The sequence below is a fragment of the Halictus rubicundus genome, chromosome 11, assembly GCF_050948215.1.
Source record: "Halictus rubicundus isolate RS-2024b chromosome 11, iyHalRubi1_principal, whole genome shotgun sequence".
NCBI classification, from domain to species: Eukaryota; Metazoa; Arthropoda; class Insecta; order Hymenoptera; family Halictidae; genus Halictus; species Halictus rubicundus.
Window position 1 is genome coordinate 15772504 of NC_135159.1, and position 17806 is coordinate 15790309.

Here is a 17806-nt window from a genome sequence, read left to right on the forward strand (position 1 = left end):
TTTGTGCGCTCAGGAGCATTTCACATATGATACAGTGTTCTTCAAACAGTTAACGCGAATTGCGAGTAATTTTATTTTATAGAAAACTAGTTTCTTAATTATTCGTATTGTAACTTTTAAATATATTTATAGTGAAAAAATTTGTATGTATATAATATATATTGGCGCACCTCGTTCTGCGTTACAAGAAATCGTATGGCTTTGATAATCTTGGTTATATACTGTGAAATCTCTGTAAATGTTCAATTTATACTTTCTTCACGATTTGGACGACGTCCTCGTCGCACAGCACGTGATCCTTTCCCACTTTTTGAGGCTGATGCTTCACGGACGAACCCCAGACAAGGGCGCTAAAAAGAACATTAACGAATTAGAAAAACGATTCAACATTGCTTTGAAGTTCGAGACGATTCTACAAATATTAGGTCACTGTAAAAGTTCGTCCTCGATTCCTTTTTGCACTGATCCAATATGTACATACTATTTGAATTCTTTTGCAATGGATCTGTGAAGCTTATTGCAAAAATCTTCAACCGCTCTCTTCTCTCTGTTTAGAACTACGGGAGAACTGTAATCCGGAAGTTGTCCTTTGGGTTTGGTGTAGCTGTAACCAAATAAAATGGTGCAAATAAATTTATTCTTTACAGTTCGTAAAGGAAATAAACTGACGATTGCAAGGGCTCACATTCTAACTAGCTGCAGGTAATCCCACATTTTCTCGAGCAAATCATCAAAGTTCCATTTGTGGTGAGCAGAAATCGGCACGCAATGAGGTATTTTGTAAATGATATCTAACTCTTCGATACTGATTTGATCTGGAAGCAAGAATACGTTGCGTTAATTTATTTATTTGTTTGGTGAATAGTGTTAGACCATTACCTATTTTATTGAGCAAATAAATGCACGGAACGTAGACCCGATTTCCCTCAATCACGTCGATCAAATCATCCGAAGTGGCATCGTATCGCAGCGTGATGTCTCCATTGTGTATTTTGTACTCTGAAAGAATGCTTTTCACCGTCTCTAAGTCTAGTTCAGACTGCGTGCACTATAAAAGAAAGAACAACTAAAAGAACTGCATAGCTTTCCCCGTTCTTCTGGTATTAATTCAATTACCGTGGTCTGGAAATTGATGCCACCTTTGTCTTTCTTCCTGAAGGTAATGTTCGGTGGTTGCTTGTTCAATCTCAATCCAAAACCTTCCAGCTCGTGTTCGATCAACCTCTTGTGTCCAAGAGGTTTCAGTACATCCAGGACAATGAATATTAAGCTGCAGGTTCTGGCAACTGCTATGACCTGTCTTCCACGTCCTTTGCCGTCTTTTGCACCCTCGATGATACCGGGCAGATCCAGCAACTAAAAGCAGCAAGAAAATTGATCGGTAATATTTTCTAGCTATCTTCAGATTCTAGGCAGAATTGAAAGCACAACACATCTGATAATATGACCTTTTGTAAGGTTTATTCCTGATTTGATTACCTGTATCTTTGCTCCTTTGTATTTTATACAGCCTGGGACAGTAGTGAGAGTAGTGAATTCGTAAGCAGCAACTTCTGAGTACACGCCAGCCAGAGTGCTGAGCAATGTAGATTTTCCAACCGATGGAAATCCTAAGAGAATGAACCAGTTATTTTGCGGAATCGCAGATTGTCGCCATTGCTATCACTAATCATCCTCTGACGTACGGACAGTGTATAGAATTTACATACGAACCGACAAAGCCTATTCTAGCATCTCCGGTCTTGGCCACTTCGAAACCCTGTTCGCCACCACCGCCACCACCTTTAGGAGTGATTAGCTCTCTCCTTAGCTTGGCAAGCTTTGCCTTTAGTAAACCTAAGTGACCGGACGTCGCTTTGTTTTTTTGAGTCCGGGCCATCTATCAAAAAAGCAATTTTATGAGATCATCTATGGTACAATGGACAGCTGGAAAAGATTTGATGATGAAAATAGAGGTTACCTCGGCCTCGATCGAGGCGATTTTCTCCAGTATCGTGCTCATTTTGAATAGAGTTTAATACGCTCTTTTTAATTGGTATTTAAGATACACTTCCCGTTTCGTATCTCTCAAGTTCTTCCATCACAAACCTCAGTGAGTGCACTGCTGTTCTCTCAGCCTCACACGTGCTGACAAGTTACACGTTACAACACGTTACGTCCACTGTGTTGCACACAGTGGAAAATGGCCTAAACACACGTGCGGAAATCGCAGAGTTGAAGAGACATTGAATTATGATGCTGACTGTATTAAATGGAGAGGAGTATCAAACTAGAAAGTATTCAATTCATCCTAAAGAACAATTACGGGATCTAAACCTGCGAGAAACATCGGTGCATAGAGATTTTTTAATAGATTTTCATATGCGTACGCGCGGATAATTTCCTGCCGCACTTACCGTTTACCGTGCATTCCAGTGTAAATTGCGGCGGTTTCATTGTTTTGTCGTTAGATGGAACCACTATCGGTACTAGGAGATTATAACTCCATCAAATCATTTGAGGCTATTTTAGAACAAGAGTTAGAATAATTGTGAATAACTGCTTAATTAGAAACAAAATCTGACCAAAAAATATATGTGAAAGTAGCTGAAGGTCCATTCATAATAAGTGCGTTATTAATAAATTTTCAGTTGTGTGCATATCATTTGGAAGCTCTGATACCAAATTGTTTATCGTGTTTGATCGTGTTCGATTAATACTTACCAGGGGATTCGAAGTCCTGCTAAAAAGTAGGTGGCACGAGTGAGACCATAACGAGACGTTGTCTGTCCTTGTCTTAACCAGCCACCGAGATGGCGCCACTGTCAGCGCTGAATGCGACGGCTTTATTTGATTCCCATTCAAATATTTAAAAAACACTTTATAAATTCGTTTGCAAATACCAATGATCTATATGTACATCATTTTTTCGATATACTTTTAATTGAAATTTAAAAATCTTGCAAAGACACCTGTGTTTTAACACTTTCCAAGGATTTTCTGTCCTACACACACACAATCTTAAAATATTCTGGTATGAACATTCTTCTAGCCACAGCGAATTTGCGTTCTATTTTATAATAACGCAACAAGGACTAATACCATTACAAACAACGAGTTAAATTAAATACATCTCATTAGGTGTATAAAATACAATACAATACATTGTAAAAGGTTGCTCTAGTTAACGCTGTACACATCCGCTATACTTAAAACATTGAATTTCTGCTTGCTGAATCTTAATTTTAATATAAAAAATTGATCCAAGCAAGCAGCAGAGAGACAAGGGGAAGGGAGACAATACTGAGATCAAAGAAATTGGCAGAGACCTAACGTGAGGATCAAGATGCTACTTATAGTTAGTAAAAGACAAAGGTATCGACCTGTAACCGGCACTCTAAACAGTCTGGCACACATTTTCAGCGATGATGTGTACAGAAGTATAGTATCTAGATCCTCACCGGGCGTGCACTGATAAACAAATGGTCGAATGCGCACTTCGTGTCCAATGTTTTGGATTATCGAGCAGGCAGTAGTCAAACGTGCCGCCTAGAACAAAGTACACCAATTAATTAATCAGTAATTATTTTTTAAATACATTATTTATTCATACCTGAATAAACGGAGCCAGCGATATCAAAATCCACAAGACAACATTCAGTATACCGACCCAGGTGACGGGACTTTGTTGAGCGTCGCTGTTATCGTATTGGAACAACCACATTGTTCCTGCCGCAGCCCACGACAAGTTTACAACTGTGTAAATGCACACGGCTGGGCCCAGTTCGTCGTTGAAGTACTTCAACAGTTTCTTGAACTCGCAGATTTCCTGCACGAAAACTTAACTTAGATCTTGATGCTTTACTACGAACGGGGGTTTACTGGTTCATTAAGAAAACGGCTAACCCGCATCCAATCGATGGCGGGTAAAGTATGATGAAGCAGCTTCCCGCGAAGAAAGTACAGATGGGCCAGTAGAAGTTGTCCTTGCAAACAATAGCTAGTTATGATTGTTCCCTGGACCATATCGTGCCACAGCGTGCACACGATTAAAAGTACCTTCAGCGTTATCTTCACTTGATGCGGGCTGCGAAGAAAATGAAAGAAGAATGAAAGAATTCAGTAATTTCAGTAAAAATGAAGAATTACCTATGATCCAGCCACTGGAACACAATGTTTCCCTGCGCCATTAAAACGTTTACCGTGACCAGTGCGGTAATTATCCACACGACGCTCAATGCTATGAACAACCATAGTATTCGAACGAGCCTCCTCTGGTTCCCGCGGTTCGCGGGATTCGAGGAGAGGAGGAACGCTCTCTCCATCAAATTTTGGAGCTGCTCGTTCTCCCGGATTCGAAACAGATACACCGTGTACAGGTACGCCATCAAATGCAGTATACTGGGGACGAAGTAGCTGAAGAGAACGTTGCCGAAACAGTGAATGTCTTGTACTTGATTCTCGTTCGGGTCCGATGGCATTTCGAATTCTAACAACGCTGTCTTGTAACAAAATCCCCGGTCTCTTCTGCAAGTACAAACACGTTCGAATCAGGACCAAAAGTATATTTTATGCAAAACAACGCACGATTCGACACGTTACCTGAAGCATGCCATGTACTGTAAAATGTATCCAATGCACATGAATATCGTGACCTGGATGGTGTGCAGACTCACGAGGATACAGTGACGCGAGCAACGATTCGAATCGTCGGTGCTCATCGGCCTCAGTCCCATCACTCCCAATAATCTCAGATACGGTCTCAGTATTTTGTGCTTGCAATAATGAAGCACCGCGGATGTACTCAGCATCTCGAAATCCGGCATCTCGGTGATCTCTCCCATCTACGACTCATTCAAAATTAGTCCCAATCACTTCACAGCGATAATACATACCGAACACATGTGTACACGATTGAAACGGTAGGGGACATTATGTAAAATCTCCGATAACGAAATAAAAATGCGACACGCGAATTTAAAACTAGGTTTACGAAGCACTAAAATTTTTAGCCATTTTTTAATAATGTATACCCAAAGAAAAAAATTTAAAATCTGAATAATGGTAAATTAAAAATATTAGAACGCGTCCCGTAAATATCCCCTAATTGTTTCTCGCATTGTACACTATAAACTGTAGAATGAAAGTACGTCTCCTTACTTCTGTGCTTTGCATCTGCAAGTCTGATAATCCCGATGGTGTAGATGCCTGTGTTATCTCTTCGTGATTCTGTTGAGGTGGATCCTTCCCATTTTGCGGCTCGTTGTTCGAACTCTACGGAAAACAACAGGATCTCTTAGCAAGCGGTTTTCCTCCGTTGCCACGGAGCTTTTCCCCATTTCCCACGAACGGAATTTCCCGGTTCACTCGTGAAAACCAGACGAGAGCGAGCCGTCGCGAGAACACCGAATTTTCGGGCCGATTCCAATAACACCGATGGACCTTCGGAATCAAAATAAACAGTTACGGTTACGGATCGAAATTATCAGCTTTAAAACTCGGCTCGCGTGCACGCGTGGAACGATACAGGCCCAGGCAAATAAAAATTCGGAGCCGCGCAATCTCTTCCACGTAGGTGGAAAAAAGGGTTCGACGAACGGCGAGGAATGAAATAATCGTTGGACTCACCAATGTCATTTTTCCCGTCAGCCGAGCACAATGCTTTTGAACTTGAAAAGAAAACACTTGTATCGGCATCTTGTATGTGATTCACCCTAACGTATGAATTTAAATTATATCTGCCTTTTGAGATGACACTTCACCTCTGTCAAGATATTATACACACGTACACATACTCTCGAAAACGAATTATTTTATTTACGGTTTACGCGCGGCTTCTAACACGGGACAACATCGGTCGGGATAGTAGAGGAGACGGCTGGGCTGCTACGTTTCTTTTCCTATGCTGGGAAGTGGCAGAACAAAATAAAAATCGTTTGGAAAAATAACATTGTTTACTGCTTTCAGAGTGGGAGAGATAAAAAAAAACAAACTGTTGATACAACAATAAATATTAGCGTTTCTTTTTCCTGTTCAGGTTCCCAGCCGGTCTCAAAAGGTGCTTGTACTCTTTCTCGTGCCTTTTCACTTGCAGTCTCGCGCGGCCAGTTGGTTTTTTCTGTGGGGAAAAACACACATTCGTACAGAGAAAATCAAAAAATCGCGACAAAGATCTAGAATTAACCAGAAAGATACCTTCTCTATACGGAAAGTCATTTCTCTGTTACCGCGAGACCCAGAAACTTTAACGTCGTGGAAATCTTCGCTCCTCAGTCTCTCTCCGAGGGTGGCCCTGCAAAAATACGTGCATGACAGATGCATGATCTGCTGTAACTCTATATTAATCCTCGTGCGGTCTTTTGGTCATTTCTGATCGATTAAAATTTTTTTTTTCTCGTTGTGCAATTCTTTTTATTAGATCCGAGTGATCGAAAATGAAGACCGTACGAGGTTTAATTGGCAACACGTACTTGATCCGCTTCTTCGCGATCGGTCTCGCGTCTTTGAACTGTACGTGATCCTTAATTTCGTAAAGCCGGGTCCGATTCTCGGCGCTTTGCTCGTCGTCTTTCGCGTTTTCCTCCTCTTCCTCGTTCTGTCTCTCGTTTCTGCGTATCAACCGATAGTTCCTCTTCACTTCCTTCGCCCACGGTTTCTCGTCGTCCGAGCTGCTGTCGTCGTGGATGAAGCTCTCGTCCGAACTGTGCTTTTCATCGTTGTCCGCTTCACTTTCCATTTTCTGACGAGCCTCCTCCGCGGCCAATTGAGCCTTCAATTTCTTCTCTCTGCTCTTATCGAGGCGAGAGATAACAGGGTTCAACAGAGAATACTCTTCCGAGTTCGTATCCACTTGGAAGTCGGGATTGCTGAACAGTGCTTTGAAACGATCGTCCTTCAGAATGTTGCCAGAGCTCTTCTTCTTCTTCTTCGCGTTCGACTCATCGTCCATTAATTTCAGAGCGAGCTCCTTGTTCACGCTCGGCATCTTTTGTATCTGTAAATAAATGAATAATTAATAATCGCGGGATACAATGAAATGGTAAAACAGTGCAGTACCTGCACTCTGCTGCCGCAAGTCTCCTGTATCTTCTGCTGAATCCTCTTCTTCTTGTATTCCTCGAACTCGAAGGGTCTCATCACGTCTCTGGCTTTCTTGTACAGTCGAATGTCGACGAAGTAGCCGTGCATGTAGGCCCGGAGCAGATTGGTGCCCTTCAAGTGCAACAGTCCCAGCTCGTCGAGCTCCTTCTCTGTGACGAATTTGTAGTCGTCGTAGATAGTCTCGTAATTCAATTCCTCCAACTCTTCCGTCAGATTATCCAAGAAGCTGCACCAGTAAGGAGCTGGTCCGAGAGACGGGATATAATACGTCTGCATCTTCGTGTTTTCATTAGCCAGTAAAAGCATTCCGGTATTCGGCATCACGCACATGTCATTAAAGTCGTGCTGCGCCTCGATCGATGTATACAATTTACCCTAATTACACAGAAATTAATATCTTTCTACTTCTATCTAGTTCATCGTTAAACTCGATCTACTCACGTTATTTTTCTCCCATATTTTCACGATCGAACTGTCCATAGAATAGACCAAATCCATCGTCCGATGGAATTCTATGTTCTTGATCGGTAATCCATACATGTGATCCTTCGTTAAAAACGGCCTACTCGAGCGGACATCGTATAACAATACCTGCCCAGTCGAAGTACCTACACCTAACGTCAAGCCACCTTGGAATTTTAAGCTAGTAACTGCGGGAACCGAGTCCAGTCTACAAAACGACAGAAAAATATTCTACATGCAAATGCCTGTGTAAATGAAATTTGCTGGTTAATAATAAATTGGCCTACTTATTGTCCTGCCCGACACAGTGCAAAGCACAATCCAAGGTGCCCACTTTGCTTTTCGTTCTTGGATCCCATGCCTCGACTTTTCCATCCTGAGTTCCAACAACAATAAGTTGATGCACCGGATTGATTTCACATTTGTTTATCGACGATGCGTCTGTGAGGAAGGGTTGCAGGAATTGTCCTCTCTCCAAATTTATTCGGTAAATTTCATTGCTGCAATACAGAACGTATATTAGTATGAGGAATATTTAGAGAATAGTAATAAAAGGACAAACCTGTCTCCAACCACAAACAAATCGCACAGAGGATAATGGTACTTGATGTCTCTGCCGAACCTTGGTACCCTTAGCCTGAAATACCTACCATGGGCCACGTGAAATTCTATAGTTCGATCGCAGTGCAGAAACACCAACTGAAATACACAAATTTAGGGTTGCAAGAGTTGAGATTGAGTTGAGGGTTGACTATAAAAGTGAAAATACATAGAATAAATGTAAATACCTTGCTGTAATCGTCCGAGAGTATATCGAAAGTGACCACCTCCGAGTCGAAACATCTTTCGAATTTTAAAGATAGATTTTGAACGTCGAAACACTTTACGCGCGGCTTGTATATTCCTGTTGCTAAAATGTATTGTCCGTCTTTCGTAACGTTGATGGACGTGCTAACTCCAGGCATATCAAAATCCTGGATAAGCTCAATCCTTCGTCGTATATCTGTTGAAACATCAATATTACAAAATCAGTTCGTACACCGCGTAAACGAATTGTCACACGAGTTTACTCACCGACATTTTTCTTTAACAAACTCCGCCTTTTCCGTTCTGACAACCACTGTCAAGATAACAAGAACAACAAGAATTAGAAAAAGATTAGAAAAATAGGAGAGATAATAGTAGAGAAAAATCATAGATAATGCGTTACCTCTGGCAGTGACTTTCCGGCGCTCAGATTGTAAATCTTCACATTGTTCGGACAAGAGACCTGCATCGTGGCGAAGCTCTTAAAAAATATTAAAAACGAATAAAACTTCGCATTGCTCCAAAGTGAACTGTTAATGACTGTTAGCGACAAAGCACGTGGAACGTTATCATAATAAGAAACAATTGACACGTATCGCACGTGTGTGCGTGCAAGTACATGTAGACAATTTTCGTCCCTAGGGAAAGATGTCGCCCGGATCGCCACAAATTCACAAACACGAAAATCGCTAGACGAAATGTTGAAAGAATAATTCAATAAAAATTCTGAAGCTTTTCGTTATTTCGTGGCTATGCGTTGGAAATACAATCAATTACAAATGAAATACAATTCGTTTATCAAGCAGAAATATGCGTACACGAGTACCGCAGTTCATGTTGGAGAATGATCCCGCATTCTTAAAGTTAAATGAATGGGAAAATAGACAATGCTAGGGTAGAAATAATAAAGGAAAAAGATGAAATAAGAATTTAACGAAAGAAATCGAAGTATTGCATAGTACTCCATGCGATTGCAGAAGAAGATTCTTATAGAGTGAAAACTCTGTTAATTTTTTGAGATTCAGTTTCCAATGCGACAGCAGCGCCATCTTGAATATTTCCCTAGAACTCCGTACATCGTGAACATAGCTTCGCAATTGTTTCCATGAACTGCAGGTCCTTCAAACTTTTTTAATATCTTCGCGAAATGGATAGAAAGTTCATCTTGAATGTACCAAGTGTTGAACAACAATATTGTTACACATAAATTTTAGATACGAAAGAAATAATCTTGTATGTTTCTTGGATATACGTTTTTCAACTGTACCGCGTTTCAAATATTCCCGCACGTTCCAATCCCTCGCGTGCAGTAGTTTCGTCCTATTTCACCTAGATGGCTAATATAAAAGACAAATACACGCAAGGGGGTGATAGCATTGTATTTAGAAAAGAATTTCTGCTGATATCTGCTTACACAAACGATAAGATTGTCTGTAAGTGGATTGAAAATTTCAGAGAAATCTCATCGTGAATTTTCGTTGAAAGGGGAGCGCATCGGGGTGTCCGATAGGAGTTTCGCGTCTAGTTTATGGTCCGTGGCGAGCGTAAGTTGCAGGCTGGGAAGAACACGTCGCAAGTGTTGGCAGCACTGCTCGGCAGTCAATTACTGGAAGGTGGGAGGGACGCGTTCGCCGGATACCGGGGTTTTCGGGGGGGCAGGGAGAACGAAACTCTGTGGTGAAGGGGGGCAAGGGGGGTCGGCGAATAACCACGAAGGGACAAGGAGGGGTGAAAGAGAAGTGTGACCGGCGTTGAACGCATATAGGTAGTCGTGAGAGGAGTCAGTTGGTGACGGGTTGTGTCTCTAGTGCTGTAGTGAACAGTTGAGTCGAATCGCTTGTGTTCAAAAATGAGCTGGCAGGATTACGTTGACAAGCAGCTGCTCGCGTCGAGGTGTGTTACCCAAGCTGCGATCGCGGGACACGATGGCAATCTTTGGGCGAAGTCCGAAGGTTTCGAAGTGAGTAAACCGCTCTCTCTGGACCCGCTAACGCTTCGGAGGCTCCCGTTTGCGGCCTATCGCGATATATTATTGCTATAACCGTCTCCGTCGTGATCGTCGGTCGCCGTCATCGTCGTCATCGGTAGATTGTGGTGGTGGTGATGGTGGATGGTGGTGGTCGTCGGTCGCAGTCGTCGTCGTTATCGCCGTATGCAGAGGAACAAAAGGAAACCCACTGTAGAGGCCGAATAATCGTCCAGGAAAAGCCTGAACGCATCCCCGTGTGCCTCTAGTCTTTCGAGTATATGTCGCCTCCTCTCCGGCTCGTCTTGGTTCTTTGTTGTTCGGTGTGGCCGGCGAGAACGAACGTTTCGTTTTCTCGGCGGATATCTACATGTGCATTTCTACGTGTATAACCGTACACGGATATACATACATATATACCTCCATATACGCGAGCGCGCGCGCTTATGTGTGTGTGTGTGTGTGCGCGCGTGGAAAAGAGAGATACGCACACCCAAAAATATCGGTTGATATTTCGAATCTTGTCGGAAAGCGAAGTCGGCCGTAATCGGAACGCGTGGAACGAATATATGATGCGGTTGCGACCTTAGCACCGGGATCGACAGCGGCGGCGGTGGCGGCTCTCGAAATGTTTTTTCACGAGGCCCGTGTGCCCCGAGTTTTAATCATGAAAAATCCTGCCACGTAGCCATTATTCGCGCGTCCCGGCTTTCCCGAAAGGCCCGGGGGATAAACCAAGAAACCTTGGAAAGTTTCCGCGTGCCGAACCCGAACCCGAACCGGCGCACACACGATTCCGCCTCGTGCCGTGCCTAAGCCGGCTAGACGCAAATGCGAGAGAGGCAGGCAGGCATCGGAAAGGCTAAACGGGCAGATATATTTTTGACTCGACACCGGCCGGCCGAGAGCCGACTCTCTGTTCTCTCCCGATCGAAAATTCTCTCTCTCCCAGATACGGAGAGACAGAGAGAAAGAAGGAGAGAGCAGCAGGCACACAGAGGCCAGACCGGACTGGACCGGACCAGACCAGTAAATTCTGCTAGTTCGATCGACAAAAGCTTGGTTCTGGGAGAGACCGGACGTGGCCTCGTCCCTCGAAAATCCTCGGAAACCGAGCGATTTCGCCGCGAGCCGAGACGAAATTGTCCGGGGGCGAAATTGGGTGTGGCAATTGCTCGGTCGCAGAAAATTTTCGTCTAGTTCGAGGTTGAACGGTTTTCGACAAAGTTGAACATGGCTGCCTGCCGGGCACGTTGTCGCCTCGCACACTGCCGCCGTCGTCTCGCCCGCCAGGAAATGGTGGGCTCTGTTTTAGTCTTGGTCTTTTCTGTCCCGTTTCCACGATTCTCGCCGTCGTTTCGTTTTTTCCGAGGGGTGTGCTTCTCTGGCACGCACGCACACGCCCGGATACACGGATCGTTCGGAATATATCCGTTTGCCATTTGTATTGGCGATTTCGCCCGAGGACGATGACTCATTTCTTCGGCACCGTTTTCCGTTATCGAAAGGGACGCGCGAAGACGCCTACGTATTTACGTGTGCGTGCATAGCCAACGCAGCCTTTCTTTTTTTCGATCTGTCGGGTGAAATTCTCTTTTAGAAAACTCTCCGGTGGTACGGCACGTACGCACGAGGGGAAAAAATACTTGCTTCGCGACAACGCGGCGGGGCACAAAACCGAAGGCGGGTCGTTAGGTCCGGGACTTTTTGATCGAGCTATATACCAATCGACTTTTTCTTTCGTCACTTGGTTTTCGCCGATCGGCGTGTACGGCGATCTCGTTCAAAATTGCAAAACCGACACTTCCAGAAAGGTTCGACGTGATCCAAGCGCCATCCGTGTTCGACGCCGGAAGTTCTCGCAGAACGGGTCCTGTCGCGTCGGTAAATACCTTGGGGTCGGTAAAACTGGCGAAATACGATTATTTCGTTTACCGATCACGGGAACGATCCGATCGAAGGATCTTCGTCGAATGGCCGACTCGATACCTGTCGCTACCAAAAATTCCCCTCCATCTTCTTTGTTAGAAACCAAGGACCCGTGTCAGAAAAATCCTGTCGGAACCTCCTATTTTGAAGAAACGCGATTTAATCGAGTTCGGTCCCCGAACGAAGGAAGGGAATGTCGAAAGGGCACGGTGTGGAAAGTTCGTGGGGATTCGCGAGAGCTCTCCATGTCGTGCGACTGGTTTCCGTTGGCGAATGCCAAAATGGCGAAGCCGGCCGGCCGTGTCCCTCCCATCTGTTTTTCGCGACAATGCCGGCCGGCAGGCCTCGTGTGCGAAATCGGGAGACGGGTTAGGCGTGTTAACGCGGTTCGTTTAGGCTCGCTCGGCCCGTGGTTGATACGCGTGCACCGTGTGCGAAATCGTCGAAGAGGGGCTGCTCCTCTCTCGCTCGCAAACGATTAGCTCTCTCGCGTCAGGCTGATTCATCGTCGTTCGTCGTTGCTCGTCGTTGCTCGCGTCCGTTCTGGCTAGTCAGGGCCGTTTTCGAAGCGGACTTCTCTCTATCGCTCTCGTACTTGAAATTAGTGAGTCAGGGCTTCCGATGGCGGCCTTCGCCGGACCGAACTTGGCGTTTGCAGTTTATTCGTTCTTGGTTTTTCGCGATTCCGACCGTTGGAAACCGCGGCGAGGTGTCGCGCTCGCTGTACAAAATTGGTCGGAATTCCGATCGCGAGGCAACAGTCTTTTTTTGTTTGTCCTTGGTTCAACCGGCGTCCCGCAACCCGCCTTACACCGTTGCAAAAGGGGGTCGCCGTTCGAGTTGTCTCCTAGGCGCGACTTATGCCTCAAAAATGCCGGATTATGGATCGAATCGTACGGCTTGCATAAACCGAACTGTTTCACCAGATTGTAGAGAGCGCTACTCGGTATTTTATATACCGGGTGTACTCGTACGGAATAAAACCACGAAGCAATTCGAGTGACTCGGCAGTTATTCTTTTATGAAACTGAGCCATTGTTTTCGTACGTTCCTCGGAGCGAAAATTCACCGACTTGCTTTTATGTGACACTGTTTTTCGATACATACATACATTCGTAGGATTTTTTATTTGGCCATTTCTGAGGATACTACAGACGTTGAATCTGATAGAAACTGTTCAGCTTGTCAAACAGATCGATATATGCACAGTACATTTTCGATGACCTTGAACAATCGACCCTTTGCGGACGAGTGTCGCCATATTGACTACCATGGCTAATAGGAACGAAACTTGCTAAATAATAAACGGCAATTAACATTTTTATTTCTGGAGATGACAGGACTACGTTTATTCATACTTTGCAATACGATTTTGATAATTTTAATAATTCAGGCGGTATGCAATATCAAAAATATCCTGGTGTACCTTTATACTTCTTTAAACGTAGATTATGCACTAGGAGGGTTTCACAAAAAATCTCACCCCCTGCAGTCTGGATTTTTTATATTATATTATATTATTCTTAGGCAAATTTTGATGAAATTAGCTTGCGAGACAAGTTTCACGATGCCACCGTTCACATTGTACGGATGAAAATATTTCTCGAAGGTGGGGGTGGGAACATCCCTGAAACTTTTGAGGCTCGAAAATACGTTTTCCAAGATATCTCAGGAACTAGACGGGCTGGAATAGTAATTTTTTTTTAAATCGCTTCTTTTCAAATGGGGAATCCAGGGGCGTACAAAAAATTCAGAGAAAGTAATTCGTTTATCCAATCGTTGAACTAATCTAAGAACCCTCACGAGCGGCAGCGTAACAGTGGAAAAAACCACATTGTCGAAGTGTTGGTCAGTGAATTCGGTCGAACACACTGTCTAGAATTTGTAATGCGAGATTGTGTAAGGTGTCATTGTTAAACGGTGGGATGGTTGTCTGTGTGTTTAGGTGAGTAAAGAGGAGCTGGCGAAATTGGTCCAGGGATTCGACGAGCAGGACATTCTGACGTCGTCGGGCGTTACCTTGGCCGGCAACAGGTACATTTATCTGTCGGGCACGGATCGGGTGATAAGGGCAAAACTCGGCAAGGTCGGCGTCCACTGCATGAAGACGACGCAAGCCGTGGTCGTCTCCCTCTACGAAGACCCCATACAGCCACAGCAAGCCGCGTCGGTCGTCGAAAAGCTTGGCGACTACCTCTTGGGCTGCGGCTATTAGGTTGGTATAATACTCTGTGTACACGGTACCAACGATAACGCTCGCGATACTGAGCAGTCTGCTTCTATCTCTATCTCTACCTCTACCTCTACCCCCCTCCCTCTGTCTATCTGTCTTTTTCTTCCTTTGTATAGCGTTAGAGTTTTGCACGGATCGAAATTGGGGGCGCATCGCGTACTCCTTATCGCGAGAGTGATTCACTCGCGCTTGTAATATCGTTTGCTTGCTCGGAACTCGGTGTATCGGCTCACCGCGCGGTGACTAATCTCAAGTAATACGGCAGCGATCCCTCGGTTACACTGCCACAAACTACAGCGCAATGTGGAGAGCGTTGGGGAACTCCTCCTGACTCCGGACAAGTAGGTTCCTCTGCAACCTTCTACGGTCCTGAGCAGTCTTCTTCCACGTCAGGACTTTTACTATTCTGCAGGCTCTCCGTTTTACTGTTTGGAACAGTTGTGTTCTAGAATTTTTCGTAGCACGGAATTGTGGTGGTATCTAGGAATAAAATGCGAATCAATAAAGTTAGGAACTCGTGGTGCGAGAGACAGTGCAGATCCACGTAGAGGGATAGGGTAATTATTCCAGTAGTCAGCAATTTAAGGCCACCGTTTCCTAAGCGCTTCATATGGGAACATCAAGCTAGACATTGGAAGCGAGAAATAGGGCACATTCACTAGCTAAGGATTTTTTAATTTAATTTGATTTCTTTGAAGGACAAGATTTTTAAGCTTCTCTCTATCGAGTAAATTCTTTTGATCTCGAATGTGCCATTCGTTGCAGGTGCATCTGATTACTCTAACAACGACACCAATCTCCGTCGTTGCTCTGCAAGCAAATGCACACGCAGCTGTTCCAGGACTCTGCTCGTTCAATCGTGCTCATTTTCATTCAGTCTTCTGACTGGCAAAGTCTATTTGCATATTCGCATCGCTAGACGAAAGTGACCGGCTTCGGGCGAGTTCCCCCAAGATCCGAATCGGTAACGGGAATACGTTTCGAGTCGCAGTTTCGTTCTCCACATTTTCAAACTTTGGCACCGAAATGTCGTTTGAATGACATTCGAAAATATCGTGTTATCTTTGGAGAGGATTCGCGCGCAACTTGGCACGGCTAACCCGGCCTCTTTGGGATTTTTCTGTTTCAGTAACCTCTGGGACCCAACACACAAAATATCTAATATTAATACTAAACGATACGATCGATTATTTTACTGAACAGCGAATGGAATGCGTCATGCCGCACGAGTCGCGCCGGAACTGCCGCAAGCTTGCCGCGCAACACTCTGTGAGAAGCAACAACAACAACAAACAACAACCACCATCATCACCCTCGACAACTGCAGAACAGCAATAACAGTAAAAAAAAAAAAAGAAAAGAAAAGAAAGAAAAAAAATAACAGCAACTATATCATACTTGAGTCGTCGTTCTCTCCTTTCCGATTCGACGCGCGATACTCAGGAAGCAAAAATCACGAAAAACGCGTGCGCGATCGCTAGATTCGGATCTCGAGGCCGTGCGACACGCGTTCATGCGAGATCGACGAGCGCGATTCGGATCGGCTTCGTTCGCGCGATCGTCGCCGATTGATCATTGTCATCGATCGTCGCGTCTCGTCGTCCAATAATCATTTCCCCTCTGTTCCCGTTCGAGATCGACGGTTTTCGGCGAAAGTGTCGGAACAAGAAGAAAAACGAAAGAGGGAGGGTTTGATAGGAGAAAGAAGGAGAGAGGTGGGGGGAAGAGCGAGAGATGGAGAAAGAAAACGGGATCGTCGATAACGGGAACAGAGTAAACCGAGTCGCGCGCCCGCACAAATCCACGCGACCAACAAACACACACGCATACGACGTCAAACAGGTATACACACAGCTACAGGTAGATACATAGGTACACACTGACCCCACGCACGCACACGCACACACGCGCAAAAGGCGAGAAAGAATTAAAAAAAAGGCTGTACGCGGTGTAACGAGGCAGAGAGAAAACGGTTTAGCGTCGCTGTTTTTCTATGTTCTTTTTCTTGTCTTTTTACACGGGCGAACGTCGCGTTTGGGCTCGCCGAATACAGAACAGAGAACAGAACGAAGATCAAGCAAGCATGCATTAAACGTAAGACATAACAATAATAAGTAATAAACTATTGCGTTAGGTTTACAGTTTTTCTTTTTTTGTAGCGAACGGATGAGAGAGAGAGAGAGAGAGCGAGAGTTTGACAGAATTTGAGAGTGTTTGAGCAAAGTTTGGAAGGGTTTGAACGTGTTTGAGAGAGTTTGATATAGAAAGAGAGTCAGGGTTTGAGAAAACGGGCGCGAACGGGTGAGAGACTGTGTATGCTCGAGAATGGGGGAGGCAACGAGAGAAGATTGAGCGCCGAAAATGCGTCTGGAGAACAGAGAACGGAATGATAGAGAGGGAGAGAATGAGAGAGAGAGAGAAAAACGGCGGTGATGTTTGTAGAAGTGTGCGAGAGTGCGCGGTAGAGAGATGCAACGCCGACGACTACGAGGCACGACGATTAACAAGGCAGGCGAGCGTGCGGCAGCGGGTGAAACGGCACGGATTGGCCGCAGTCCTGGCCGCCTCCCCCCACCCCCCACCCCCAAAATCGATACGGTCCTTTTAGCTATTTACTGTCTTTATTACTGCTATATGTAAGAGGAATAAAAAAAACGGCGAACAATGTGTCATAATTGCTGAGACTTTTATCGATAATAGCGAAGAAGAGGAAGAAAGAAAGAAGAAGAAGATGATGAAGGTGAAGGCGTAGACGATGAAGAGGTAGGCGGAGAAGGAGTTGAAGAAAGCGGGAAGGGCGTGATAATAGAGAGAAAGAACGAGCGTGAGAGAGAGAGAGAGAGAGAGAGAGAGAGAGAGAGAGAGAGAGAGAGAGACGTACACAAGGAATGCTATGCGTATACGCGATTATACCTGTGCATTCGCGTATACTCGAATGCGCGTGTATTCGGACGCGCGTGGTTGCGTGTGTTTGCAGGCCTGTGTGTGTGCGTGCGCGCGTGTATATGGGTGTGTGCGTGTGTGTGTACGCGTTGGGAAAGAGATTTGAAACGCGTGCACGCGACCGCCGAAAATTCAACGCCGCGAAGGCGTTTTTTGTCGATGCTTTTCTTAGCTTTTGTTTTCTCAAGCTTGTTCGTCGGCGTTTGAACAAGTTAGAATTTTGGTTTGGGGACAAAATTGATGGAAACAGCAGATTCGAAAAATAACGTGGACGGTTTCCCGTTCGACTCGTGTAGCTTCGATCATCTTGTACACATCGAGAGGACACACGTTTCATATATGGTTGCAAACACACACGTACCACGCGACAGACACACACACTCACA

General features: G+C 44.8%; 4 protein-coding genes across 7 annotated transcripts; 1 reads left to right on the top strand and 3 right to left on the bottom strand.

Annotated features, from left to right (window-relative positions):
- Positions 1 to 49: 49 nt before the first annotated feature.
- On the bottom strand, positions 50 to 2485 carry 128up (GTP-binding protein 128up). Of its 2 annotated transcripts, none has more exons than XM_076795920.1 (9): positions 2397 to 2485; positions 1961 to 2316; positions 1714 to 1879; positions 1480 to 1610; positions 1117 to 1356; positions 880 to 1048; positions 686 to 815; positions 482 to 604; positions 50 to 350 (listed from the first exon to the last, which is right to left on the bottom strand). In XM_076795920.1, the coding sequence occupies exons 2-9, from the start codon at positions 2000 to 2002 to the stop codon at positions 248 to 250; spliced, it is 1104 nt and encodes a 367-aa protein (XP_076652035.1). In that variant the 5' UTR covers positions 2003 to 2316; positions 2397 to 2485; the 3' UTR covers positions 50 to 247. The 2 variants fall into 2 exon arrangements, with proteins under 2 accessions (XP_076652035.1, XP_076652036.1); XM_076795921.1 differs by having other exon boundaries at positions 1961 to 2187; positions 2397 to 2457.
- A 362-nt stretch (positions 2486 to 2847) lies between these two features.
- LOC143358556 (uncharacterized) lies at positions 2848 to 5920 on the bottom strand. Of its 3 annotated transcripts, none has more exons than XM_076795746.1 (8): positions 5801 to 5920; positions 5608 to 5648; positions 5140 to 5253; positions 4582 to 4823; positions 4129 to 4506; positions 3886 to 4066; positions 3593 to 3808; positions 2848 to 3528 (listed from the first exon to the last, which is right to left on the bottom strand). In XM_076795746.1, the coding sequence occupies exons 2-8, from the start codon at positions 5614 to 5616 to the stop codon at positions 3289 to 3291; spliced, it is 1380 nt and encodes a 459-aa protein (XP_076651861.1). In that variant the 5' UTR covers positions 5617 to 5648; positions 5801 to 5920; the 3' UTR covers positions 2848 to 3288. The 3 variants fall into 3 exon arrangements, with proteins under 3 accessions (XP_076651861.1, XP_076651860.1, XP_076651859.1); XM_076795745.1 differs by having other exon boundaries at positions 5769 to 5880; XM_076795744.1 differs by lacking the exon at positions 5801 to 5920 and having other exon boundaries at positions 5608 to 5780.
- On the bottom strand, positions 5915 to 8992 carry LOC143358555 (nucleolar protein 10-like). The gene is made up of 10 exons (XM_076795743.1): positions 8753 to 8992; positions 8617 to 8662; positions 8331 to 8545; positions 8105 to 8241; positions 7830 to 8042; positions 7522 to 7750; positions 7036 to 7455; positions 6450 to 6973; positions 6175 to 6271; positions 5915 to 6097 (listed from the first exon to the last, which is right to left on the bottom strand). Exons 1-10 carry the CDS (start codon positions 8816 to 8818, stop codon positions 5993 to 5995), a joined length of 2052 nt encoding a protein of 683 aa, XP_076651858.1. The 5' UTR covers positions 8819 to 8992; the 3' UTR covers positions 5915 to 5992.
- Positions 8993 to 10075: 1083 nt separating this feature from the next.
- Positions 10076 to 16887, top strand: Chic (profilin chickadee). Its single transcript, XM_076796734.1, has 3 exons — positions 10076 to 10309; positions 14190 to 14459; positions 15607 to 16887. The coding sequence occupies exons 1-2, from the start codon at positions 10199 to 10201 to the stop codon at positions 14457 to 14459; spliced, it is 381 nt and encodes a 126-aa protein (XP_076652849.1). The 5' UTR covers positions 10076 to 10198; the 3' UTR covers positions 15607 to 16887.
- Positions 16888 to 17806: the final 919 nt, after the last annotated feature.